Raw genomic sequence first — 12,514 nt, forward strand, 5'->3', positions numbered from 1 at the left:
AAATAAGCAAAGTACAAAATATTCTTCAGTGTGCAACCCCTTTCTTCCTTGTGGTCATGGCAGCAAAAAAAAAAAAAAAAGGGGGGGGGGGGCTGTTAGATCTTCCAAAAGAATTAATTTGAGGAATCACTGAGTATTATCAGTAAAGTCAAGAAGCTCCATTTGTAACAAATATTTAAATTACTTAAAAGTTAATTTCAGATTGCATATAATATCACATTTAGTTGATATGTTGTTAATTTTGCTGAACTGCCTCCCTCCTAGTCCTTTTTCCCCCCTTTGCTATAAAAAATGGTGTGATAAGGAGGAAAGGCGGAATGGATATAGTCCAAAATTAAGGTGATGAAAAAACAAATGTTATAAAGAAAACTGTTTAAAGTAAATTCTACTATAAACTTTCTAAGAAATATTCGAAAAACTATACTTTTAAGTTTAATACACATAACACTTTTTGGGGGGCGGGGCAATGAGGGTTAAGTGACTTGCTAGGGTCACACAGCTAGTGTCAAGTGTGTGAGGCTGGATTTGAACTCAGGTCCTCCTGAATCCAGGGCTGGTGCTTTATCCATTGCGCCACCTCCCTGCCCCTCAAAACACATTTTTATAAGCAAACCAAGTTACATGCAAAAATTTTACTATTCCTAAAGAAACAAAATTACCTAGAGGAGGAAAAGAGAGAAAGACAGCAAAGAACAAATTTTAGAAAGGGACCACCAGTACATTTCATAGGATAATGGTGATGATATGGCCACAATTCATGCATTCACCCGTACCTCTAACTGAGACAGCCTAGCAGTGCCTCCTATACTGTTAGCCCTGCTTCTTAGTCTAGGGGGTCCACTTTCCTCAGCCTACAGTACCAACCTCTAACTACCACCAATGCACATGTCAATCTAAGAGTCCCAGGAGTTGCAGCCTCTCCCAAACCAATGGTTCTGCTTCCAGCTCAGCACTTTCAAATGTCACCCCCAGAAGCAAGCCCTGTGGAGATGACAACTACTTCAGTGGGCACTGAAGCCTCCTCAGGGGCTGTATCTACTGAAGACCTGGAAAAGAAAGTTCCTGACAAAGTCCTTGGCACTGTCAAAATGTTCAACATCAGAAACAGGTATGATTCATCAATATGATTTTCATCAATATGACATTAAAGAAGACCCAATACTATTTGTTTTGCCACTGTACCCAAAGAACCATGAGACCTTTTCAAGCTGAAACCTCTTATATATGTTGTTTCCATTAGAAAGTGAGCTCCTTGAGAAGAACCATCTTGCTTTTCTATTTATTTGCTCAGTACTTAGCACACAGTGCTTTACACTTAACAAATACTTAATGTCACTCATTAACCAATATCTCTGCCCATAGTGTTTAATAAGTTCTTCATTTATTATGTAACTACTGTGTGCAAATCACTATATTAAGGATTTACAAAGAAACGGTAACTTTCTAAATAAAATGTTGAGAAGTTATGGTATTTGAATGGGATGAAGCAATTTTATACTGTAAGAAATGACCAAAGGGATGGTTTTAGAAAAATCTGGAAATACTTATGTGAACTGATGCAAAGTGAAGTGAACAAAACCAGGAGAACAATCTGCACAGTAATAGCAATATTATAAAGATATTGTAAAGTGAAAGACTTAGTGACTTTGATCAACACAATGATCCACCACAACTCCAAAAGACTCATGATATAAAATGCTGACCACCTCCAGATGGGCTCAGAATGCAGACTGAAGCACTTTTCTTGCCTCCCCTACCCCAACATGGCTAATGCAGAAATACATTTTGCATATATTGTAAAGATGATCAACAGTGAATGACTGGGGCAGCTAGGTGGCGCAGTGGATAAAGCGCCAGCCCTGGATTCAGGAAAACCTGAGTTCAAATCCGGCCTCAGACACTTGACACTTACTAGCTGTGTGACCCTGGGCAAGTCACTTAACCCTCCACTGCCCCACAAAAATAAATAAATAATGAAAAGCACATACACAAAAACAGTGAATGACTTAGCTATTCTAATCAATAAACTGATCCAAGAAAATTCCAAAGAAGATAAAATGAAAGATGCTATGCACCACCAAGGGAGAGAACTAATGAAGTCTGAGTGTACTGAAGCATAATTTTTTAAGCCTTTTCTTTCCTTTTTGTTTTTGCAACATGGCTAATGTGAAATGTTTTGCATGATTTCACATGTAAAAATAGGTTTTGTGTGACTTCATATGTATAGTGTATATTGCATTTCTTGCATTTTCAAGGGTGTGGAAAGTGGTGGAGGGAGATAATATTGAACTGAAAATTAAATTTAATAAAATATTTTTATTACTGCTTTTTCAACATAAATGAATGAATAGTTGAAAACTCTTCTTAGGACCAACAGTGAAAACAGAAATGTTAAGGCCACAAGTGAAAGCCCTGCAGAGGCAACACTTGATGTAAATAGTTCTCACTGGGCAAGGAATTAGATCCTCTAATGAGATGCTATCATGTCTTCAATACAAACCAATCACTGTCTTCCCTGATACCTCCTCAGCTCCCCCAACTATTTTTTTTGTTTTGTTTTGTTTTTTGTTTTTCGGGGCAATGGGAGTTAAGTGACTTGCCCAGGGTCACACAGCTAGTAAGTGTCAAGTGTCTGAGGCCCTAGATTCGAACTCAGGTACTCCTGAATCCAGGGCCGGTGCTTTATCCGCTGCACCACCTAGCTGCCCCCATCCCCCAACTATTTTTAAAAGGGACCATTATAAGATCCTTGGAGAAACTTCCAATATTTTGAGAGTCCTCTTCACACCTGCCTGTTTCCCAGAAACTGAGGTTATCACTGAACATGCCAAACAACTGCTGTCTCTGTGGATGTTTCACTGTCTGCATTATCTTCATATTATCTATGGTTCTAGCCCCTGTTCTCTTCTGGTCTCTACCTTTGCCTTTCACCTTTACTATGCCAACACTATGACTCAATTCAAAATGTTAATATTTAAAGTGAAATATGACAATTACTAATGACATAGCATATGTAACTATTTAACATTTTCAGAAAGTGTTAAATATTCAATAGGTAACAGAAGGCTGTAGATATTACTCTAAGTCAGTTTATAGAAGCAGCTAGATGGGCCAATGGAGAGAGCACTGGATTTAGAGCCAGGAAGACCTGAGTTCAAATCCATCCCAAGGCACTTAATAGCGGTGTGACCCTGGGCAAGTCACTTAATTGTTGTCTCCTTCAGTTTCTTCAAGCGTAAAATGGTAATAATAATAGCACCTTTCTCTCAGGGCTGTTGTGAGAAACAAATGAGATAATATTTGTAAAGCACACAGTGGCACCTAGCTGCTTACTAAATTCTGATTTCATTCCTTCTTTCTTTCCTTTCCCCCCACTCCCTCCCAGAGGATCTTTTATAGGTTACAAGATTATAGGTTTTATATGTCTGGCAAAAGCAAATACAATCATTTATTAAAATAGGAGTCAGTGTTCAATGTTCAGTTGGAAGGTTGCACTTAGCAATGACATTTAAGTTTGGTTCTATGGATTTGTGCCTCTAGAGACAAAATGCTTGTTAAAAGTAGCATGTGGAAATGGGAAATAATATTCCTGGAGCCTCTGTCTCTGCAAGTTCATGCATACAAATCTAAGTCCTTCAGGACTTCTAAAAGTACAAAGTCTTGAGAAGATAATGGAATAGAGAGGACTGTAAGAGACAAGGCAAGGACTAAGAGTCTGGAAATAACTTTGTTCAGAATGTCTCAAAACTCTGAGGTATAAGATTCCAAGTACAGCCTCCAGCCTTCAGTAGTCTGAAAGATAATGAAGAAGTGGTATCATAAAAAGAAAAAGTCTCTTAAAACATTCTAAAAGTAAAATGTCCATTTCTCTGAATTATGAGGAATACTTATTACGGGTTATAATAATAAACAAAAATGCACTGTTATTATATTTTAAAAGTTGATTATTCCTGACTCATTTAAATTGAATGCACTATAGGTAAAGAGTGGTTTCCAGTTTGGTTCAGCAAAAGTCAGCACTGCTCTTAACTACCGGGGGATTAGATTCCAAATCTAGAAACATCTCCTTCTAATGCCCTAAAAGGTTTTTAACTATCTACAACATCCCTTTTGCTATCACACATAAATGTCACAATATTAGAAACTGCTGTTTTTCTTGTTCAGTTGTGTCCAACTCTCCATGACCCTGGAGACCATAACATGCCAATACTGTCTCTGGGGTTTTCTTGGCAAAGGTACTGGTTTGCCATTCCCTTCTCCAGTGGATTAAGTGGAACAGAGGTTAAGTTTCTGCAGCTGGATTTGAACTCAGGTCTTTCTGCTTCAGGTCCAGTACTCTATCCACTAAGCCTCCTAGCTGCCTATTAGGTACCTAAAAACTTTCTATATCATGACTTACACATTTATAGCAAATACTAGAGTCATATCTTGCATAATCCATGGCATATCTGAAATTTAACTCTTGCATGGAGTTTAATGGCTCAACTACTCCAAATCTTCCATTCTAATTACAAATTGTTCTCAATACAAAAGAAATCATGTTAAACCCTTTATGATACAGAATCAGATCATTTTGCGCATCATTTCTAGGGAATCCCAAAGATCTATGATTTTACTAGAAGGCACAGTGTCCTCTAATCAAGATCATACCAATTTTACTTTATCACATCATAAAAAAGTTAGCCAAAAAAATCCTAAAGCAGTTGTAATATATTCCAACCTTATTACAACAGACTGCTATAATCCTAACAAGAGCCCTCAAAATGCTTTGAAAAAAAATTAAGCATGTAATCATAAGCCCAATTATCCTCCACTCCTGATCACAAAGTCTTACTCAAACCTATAGGGTAAGTGGTTGACAGATACTTTATATTGCAGAGAAGGAAATCGAGAAAGAATCACTTTTCTCATGCTCGCTGAGCTAACGAAGAGAGACAATTTCATGTTTTCAGAGAAAATTTTGAAAACTGTCTTTAAATGACTTTTGTTCATTTTAAGTTGAACACTGAGGCCATTTCTTTAAAAACTCACAAAACAATAACCAGCTTAGTTTTAGAGGGAGCCTGAAACCTGCAAGGAAAATATCACATCTGTCAAATGTATATCACATCTTCTCAAGTCAAACTAGGTCCCAGACTACTCTGTCTCCTATCAGCCAGTTATTACCACCGCCTTGTCTAAAAAACCATGTCCATGAAGTGTTCTAGGATCCTTTAAATTTATTCTTTTTCAGTGGCTAAAGTTAGTCAATTCAACAAACATTTATTTACTTCATTGCTGTAAACTAGAGAGACAAAGATGAAAAAAGTTTCTACCTTCAAAAAGATTACAATGCTATAGATGAAAAACTAAGGTAGAGTTTAGAAAAGGCAGAAATATGAACCTCAAGACCAGAACCATCATTCCCCAAGTTTAGAAATGTACCTCCCCTTTCTTCATTTTGTTCAAATATTTCATTTTACAGATGATGAATTTGAGGTTCTGGACAGTGAAGTACACTGCACTAGAATGCAGAGGCCTCCTAACTCCCAGGGCAATGTTCTAACATGTCACTATCGCCCCCCCAAAATTAAGTCCAATGCTTTCTGGGGGGCCATGCTTTTTAAGGCCTCAGGCAAGTCAACCATTTTTAACACTTTCTATTCATCTGCCAGTAGGCCCTGACATACCTTTCCTCAAGACATCCATTCTATCCAACAGTTCTAAACTTCATCTTGTAACAAATGCCTTCTCCAACTCCATCACATCTCCCTCCAAAATATAAAAAGTCCTTCAAGATCTTATCAATTAAAAAACAGATTTAGAGCTTCATAGCTGTTTCCTCTCTTTGTTTTGCAGATCTTAAAGGCTGGGGAGGAAAGCCAGTTCAATTACACAGCCCATACCTATCCAAAGCTCTGCAGTTCCTTCTCCACAAGTCCTTTGGAAAACTTTTCTTCAGCTTTTCTTTTAGAAGGCCTCAAATCTGTTTTACAATCACTGTATCACAAATGTCATGGATATCTACAGAGATTTTAGAAAGATAAGGATTCCTGGGCCAAGAATCACTAGAAGAATAAGAATGTAAAAGAACCTAAGAAACAGACTCACCATTAAAACTAACTTTTAACACCAAAGGTCAAGACATTCAAAGATGTCTTTGAAAGCAGTACCTATCCAATGATCTTTAGTCCATCAGAAGTTGCAAAATCTAGGCTACTCATCCATCCATTCCCTACCTCCCAAACGGCCACCCCTCTCCCCAACCACCACCATCAAATTCACACTTTGCTCTCACACACCTCAACCAGCTTGGTCTCAGGGTCCCTCCAAAGCATGATGAGACAAGGGAGGAGGAACTCCCTGTTTGCTGTGTCTGGATTACACCTCCTCAGTCAAGGCACCTTGGTACCACAGTGAAAGAGGCTAGAGAAAGGCAGGGAGAATAAAATGTGAAGGTGAGTGTGACTGCTGCCACCCCTGACTCAAGGGGAAAAGAGCACAATAGCATATCTTGTTATGCTGGACCTATGCAACAAGGCTTTACTAAATGCTGTAAGGTTTATTAGGATAATAAACTTCCCAAATCTAAACCAATAGGACCAAACAGGCAAAGTAGGGGACTTTTATTAATTGGAGGTAAACCTTAGAGTATGAAAAAATGTAAAAAAAAACCCCCAAATAATGTACTAAAGGTCTTACAGAGTATAAATCCAATACAAAATATAATTTAGGAAGAGTTTCATTAAGGATATCCAAGCATGTGAAGGGGGAGGGAGGAGGGAGGAGGGAGGAGGGAGGGAGAGATTATTTTGTTTTTAAAGCACATTAGAAAATTCAAAAAACCTTCAACAGTCCATCTTTCAGGGAGAAAATTTAGATCACGGGCATCTTAGCTAAAAATCACTGCATGATACACAGATCTTTGTTGACCAGCCTCTGGCTATACTAGAACTTATGGGCAAAATGAAAAGATCTAGTAGAAACAATGTTGTCTTAATGGGATAAATAGAAATGGAGGAAGTGGATCTAGATCTAGACAATTAAGTTAAAATAAGAAACTAGAAATATTATTGCCAAAGAATGGTAGCAACTAAAATAGAAAGAAAAGCTGAAGAAAAAGACCACTTCACAGAGAGAAAATGTATGGAATGAGGAACCCTGGAGGAAAAGTCTAGCCATATTGCATATACATCCCAAACAACTTATAAGACCATAAAAAAGACTCTAAATGGAAAAATTGTAGAAATAAAAGGAACCTCCCCAAATCACCCAACCCACACCTCCTTTAAGGGCAGAGCTGACCTTTAAACCATCCCAAAGTTCCAACTTGTGCACCCGCTATACCCACTACACTCTGTGCATTGGGGGGAATCACACAAAAATGGAGACACTGTCCCTGACCTTAAGAGACTTATAATATTATTGGGGGAGAGAAACAGTACAAAGATAGATTCCAGTCCCCTTCAGCCACCTGGTCACACAATTTATCAAGACTGTTGGTTATGAGCCAAATGAGACTATTCAACTACAGAATTTGAACCTGAAAACAAAACTGTTTAACTCCATGCTGCCATTTTAGAGCCAAATCAGGGGAAAGAGTTAGGGGCAGGGAGGGGAATGCCCAAGAGTAATACCTGGCCATGCCTAGACAGAAAAAAACACCAGTTTTAACCCCAATAGCCTTAATCCATTGTCTCCAGTCTTTCTTCTGGACACACTCCTCCCCTCTTCCCCCATCCACCCACACTACACACACCTCTCTCTTTTGACTTTGACCTAGAAGATAAGTCATTCAAGTGCTAAAGAACATCTATCTTTATTTTCTTCCTTTCTTTAGTACCATTATCGAATACCCTCCTTCATATTTTCAAAAAGAACTTCAATTCAACTTTTCTTTGCTGTCCATCTCCCTAAAGGGAGTAAAAAGGGTTTACAAAAATACAAGAGGAAAAAAATGGGCAAGGTAAAAGTCACAGAAAAGAAAGCTGATGAAAGCAGTGAAAGTTTGTTAAGAAAGGCACAGATGACAAGTAAATGAACTATAAGCAGTGGACCACTTCAAAGTTAGTTGACAACGACAAAGCTAATTTTTGAGGAGTTTAAGAAAGAATTAACACTGAGCTGGAACGAAAGGGATCAAGACAAGTTAACTTGACTGTGTAAAAAGACAGAAAACCCCTGGAAATGATCTCTCACTCTTAATGACAGACTCTGGAAGGCAAGGTTGGGGCCTTGGAATTCACAGCGTACAGCGCCAAGCAACAGCAACTTGGAGTTTGAAAAATCCAAAACAGAATGCTTGCTCAGCATTCTATTTAGGCGGCCTCCCCACCCAAATTAGGCTTTCCCATTATGTATGTATGTACGTCTAAACACACACATACACACAATAAATAAATAAATATGTGTGTGTGTGTGTGTGTGTGTATATATATATATATATATATATATATATATATATATTTGTAAACACCGTCGGGGGGGGGGGTAAAAAGTCACCTTTTCCTCCCTTCCCTTTACTCCTCGAGGAAGGCCAGGTCGGAGAGAAAGGCTGATAAAACCGAGTTCACTCGACTGACGCCCAAAGCGCGGTCGGCCGGCCCGGCAAAACCGGGGGAGGGGGGAGGTGGCTGAGGTACGCTTCCATGGAGCCCCAAGGCCTGCCCGCCCCGAACTCGGGGGCCCTACGATGTGCCTCTTCTACTCCACGTGAGGTCAGCACCCGCACTCCGCCTCCCATCTCCCAGCGGTTGCCCGGCCGGCGGGGTCTGACTCCCTCCCGCAATTACCTCCATCGAGACGCGCCAGCCTTGCATGGCTGAGAAACCGTAGGGCAGCGGCAGGCGCGGGGCTCCGTGTCCCACCGGGCCCGCTGTGCCCTCCCCATCCCCAGAGCTCTTCACCGTGTTGGGCTGGGAGAGATACGCGCCCATCGCGACGTCTGAAGGCCCGGCAGATGGGCAGAGCGGGCGAGAGAAGCCGTGACCCTTCCCGGCGCAAGAGCTCCGGGGGCACGCGCCACAGGGAGCGGACAGAAAAGAAGGCGTGGCCAAGGCGACGTGCCGGCAAGAGGCGCGAAGCCTGCGAGTGAGGACGACGGCCGGGGACTGGGGGAGGCGGCGGCCGCGGTAACGGGACCAAGGGATCTAAGGGGGAGCGGAACCGGAAATAGCGCCGGGAGGAGACCCCGCCCGGCCAGACGGGGCGGTGCTTAAGAGTCATTTCCTTAGCAACTGTCCCCCTCTCCCCGGCCAGGGACAACTGCTCCGCCAACGGAATTTCCCGCGAGACTCAGACTGCCGACCACGCCCTCTAACGGCCGCTGGGTCCCAAGAGGCGGGGCCGAGGCGGGGTTAGGCCCCAAGGTCCGGCTGACGAGGCCCTGCTGGGCGGAGCCGTGGGCTGGGGCTACTTCCGCCGCGGTCGCACCGGGCGCTTCTCTCCTGCCTTCCTTTTCCTTCCCTTTCCCCCCCCCCCCCTCCCAGTGGGACTATAGCCTGTCTGTTCGCTAGACTCAACTTCCGCTTAACTCTACTAGATTTGCGTTTAGACAAATAGAATGGAAGCTCCCTCAAGGCAGTTTCTTCCTTTTTTTATTTTGGAGGGAGGGGTTGTCATTTTCTCTTCCCCCCTTACCCCCCTGTCTTGCCTCTAGCACAGTGCTAAGCACGTAACAGGCCTAGGAAGTCAAGTAATCGAAAATCTTATATTAAGCCACTTGCATTCACCTAAAGGAGAAGTCCAGAAGATCTGAGTTCAAGTCCTCACATTCACTGGCCTTGTGACCCTGGACAAGTAACTTAAGGCTCCGGGGAACCCACTAAGATGGGGGTCTTTAACCTAAGATCCACAGTCAAAGAGATCCATGGATAGATTTCAGTAGCTCCTTGAACTTCCATGGAGGAACAATTTTTTTTTCACTAACCTTTGTTTTCTTTTGAAATCCTTTATATTTTATTTTAGGCACTTGAAAAACATTCAGAGAAGGGGTGCCTAGGCTTCACCAGACCGCCACAGGTATCCACGATACCAAAAAAAAAAAAAGTGAAGCACTCCTGCTTTAAGATTATAAATTTCAGAACAATTGCAGATGTGCTTTAGTGGAGAGAGTTTCCTCTTGGAATTCCCCGAATTAATGCAATCTCAAGCCCGGGACACTGCACATATGCAACAATTCAGACACAATGAATGGGGGAGATGCAGCCCTAGAGTAGCTCAGAGGGAGGGGTGGAACAGGAGTACGGAAAAGCTGAAACCAAACAGACCAGGGAGAAGTAGATCTGGAAAGTGATTTAATGAAAAAAGAAGGAAAGTTAGAAATGATAACACAGATAATGGAAATGGAGACAATGAGGAGAGACTATGGAAAGAAAGATATAATGATGGGAAAGAATTGTGATATGCTTGACTCACTGGAGGATCCTTGAAGTCAGGAGCACTATTATAGTGAATCAGCTGTGTTTTATGAAGCAGCTAGGTGGTGTACTGGTTCTAGGGCTGGACCTGAAATCGAGAAGACCTGAGTTCAAATTCTAGCTCAGACATTTAATATCTGTGATGGGCTGGAAGTCAGAAAGACTCATCTCCCTGAGTTCAAATCTGGTCTCAGATACTTAACTAGCTGTGTGATCCTGGGAAGTCACTTACCCTATTTGCCTCAGTTTCTCACAGGTAAAATGAGCTGGAGAAGGAAAAGCATCTTTGCCAAAGAAACCCCAAATAGGGTCATGGAAAACTGAAGAGAAGAATGACCCTGGACAAATAATTTAACCTCTGTCCTACCTCAGTTTCCTCATCTGAAAATGAAGATAATAAAAAACTTGCAATATAAATCCTATCTATTATTATGAACTTTAAGCTCTGGGCTGATAGGTTAAGTGTCCTTCCCATGATAAGTGGGTGGGAGAGAGTAAATTCCAGGAGCAGGATGTGAGCTCCTTATTCCCAGCTCAGGTGTATAGTAGAAAGGCAGGTTGTTCCTAGAACTCTTTCCCTGGCTAAGGAAGTAGCTGCCGTTAACTGAAGGCTTTCCTCAGTGCTAGGCAACACTTATAGTTTAATTGAAGTGTCAAAACTCAAGTGGCCATCCAAGTCCTACCAAAACCACATTAAAATTGTGGTAAAAATTATTTATGGTATAGATTAACATCGCAAGTTTTTAGCTGAATCATGCGCATGCTACTGAGCAGCTTTTGAAGGGTCTCCCCTTTTGGGGGAGGAAAAACTGAATGCTACCAGAAGGGAGACAGCTTCTGGTAGGCAGGGCGTGTTCAAAAGTTCACTCTCTTTGGGCCTGGCAAGCAGTCTGGTGGCATCCTGGATCTGGCAGTGGCTCCTGTTTTGCTCTGTTTCGGGCGACTGATGTTCTGACAACTGTAGACTGACCGGGGTTGGTGAGTTTAATTATGAAAAACCCTAAATTCCTTTGAACTAGCTTAATTGGGAATGCTCTGGGATTACATAGACTAAGCTTAGAGTTAAGACCATCTATCTGTATTTCTACTTATTTTGTTAATTGGTTTCACCTTTGTGGTTTAATTAATTCCCAAGTAAAAAAATATGATCCTGGGGCAGCTAGATGGCGCAGTGGATAGAGCACCGGCCCTGGATTCAGGAGTACCTGAGTTCAAATCTGGCCTCAGACACTTAACACTTACTAGCTGTGTGACCCTGGGCAAGTCACTTAACCCCAATTGCCTCACTAAAAATATAATAAAATAAAAAAATAAATAAAATATGATCTTTTATGAACTAAAGCTCAGAGGCTCCTTTTCTTATTGGCCTGGGAGGAATATATAAAAAGGAAAGTTCAAAGGGGAGATTAAACCCAAAAGAGTCCCTCATATTTCCGGGACCTCAATATTAAGGCAAGTCACCCAAATAATGCTCCATATATCAAATTTTGGCCCTCACAAAATGTAGTTGGGAAATGTTTAATAAAAAAAATAATAAAAATTAAAATGCAACACAGACGAGGTTAATTTGTGTTTTTCTAAGTCAATATGATGCCCTCAGGGATCCTTATCTATTTGAATTTGATAACATTCTAAGGCAGCAGTTCTCAAAATGTAGACCTTATAGGGATCTCTAATTCCCTTCCAGGAGGTCTTCAAGGTCAAAACTATTTACAAAATACTACTATTAAAATATTCCTCCCTGAACATTGTACACAGTAGCAACAGCATTGTGTGATGATCAACTGTGATAGACTTAGCTCTTCTCTCTCTCTCTCTCTCTCTCTCTCTCTCTCTCTCTTTTTTGTGGGACAATGGGGATTAAGTGACTTGCCCAGGGTCACACAGCTAGTAAGTGCCAAATGTCTGAGGCTGTATTTGAACTCAGGTCCACCCGAATCCAGGGCTGGTGCTTTATCCACTTCACCACCTAGCTGCCCCCAGACTTAGCTCTTCCCAGAAATACAATGATCCAAGACAATTCCAAAGGACTTATGATGGAAAATGCTCTCCCCATCCAGAAAAAAGAACTGCGGAATCTGAATGCAGATTGAACCACACTATTTTTATTTCTTTTT

General features: G+C 41.3%; 1 protein-coding gene across 1 annotated transcript in view; it reads right to left on the reverse strand.

Moving 5' to 3' along the window:
* PPM1G (protein phosphatase, Mg2+/Mn2+ dependent 1G) overlaps positions 1 to 9,161 on the reverse strand; it is a 34,401-nt gene extending 25,240 nt beyond the window's left edge. The window contains exon 1 of the mRNA XM_043988686.1: positions 8,772 to 9,161. Within this exon, the coding sequence (XP_043844621.1) occupies positions 8,772 to 8,915 (144 nt within the window). The 5' untranslated portion in view covers positions 8,916 to 9,161. The remainder of the gene's footprint in view (positions 1 to 8,771) is intronic.
* Between the last annotated feature and the right edge of the window lie 3,353 nt (positions 9,162 to 12,514).

Source organism: Dromiciops gliroides, chromosome 2 (assembly GCF_019393635.1).
Source record: "Dromiciops gliroides isolate mDroGli1 chromosome 2, mDroGli1.pri, whole genome shotgun sequence".
Taxonomy (NCBI): Eukaryota; Metazoa; Chordata; class Mammalia; order Microbiotheria; family Microbiotheriidae; genus Dromiciops; species Dromiciops gliroides.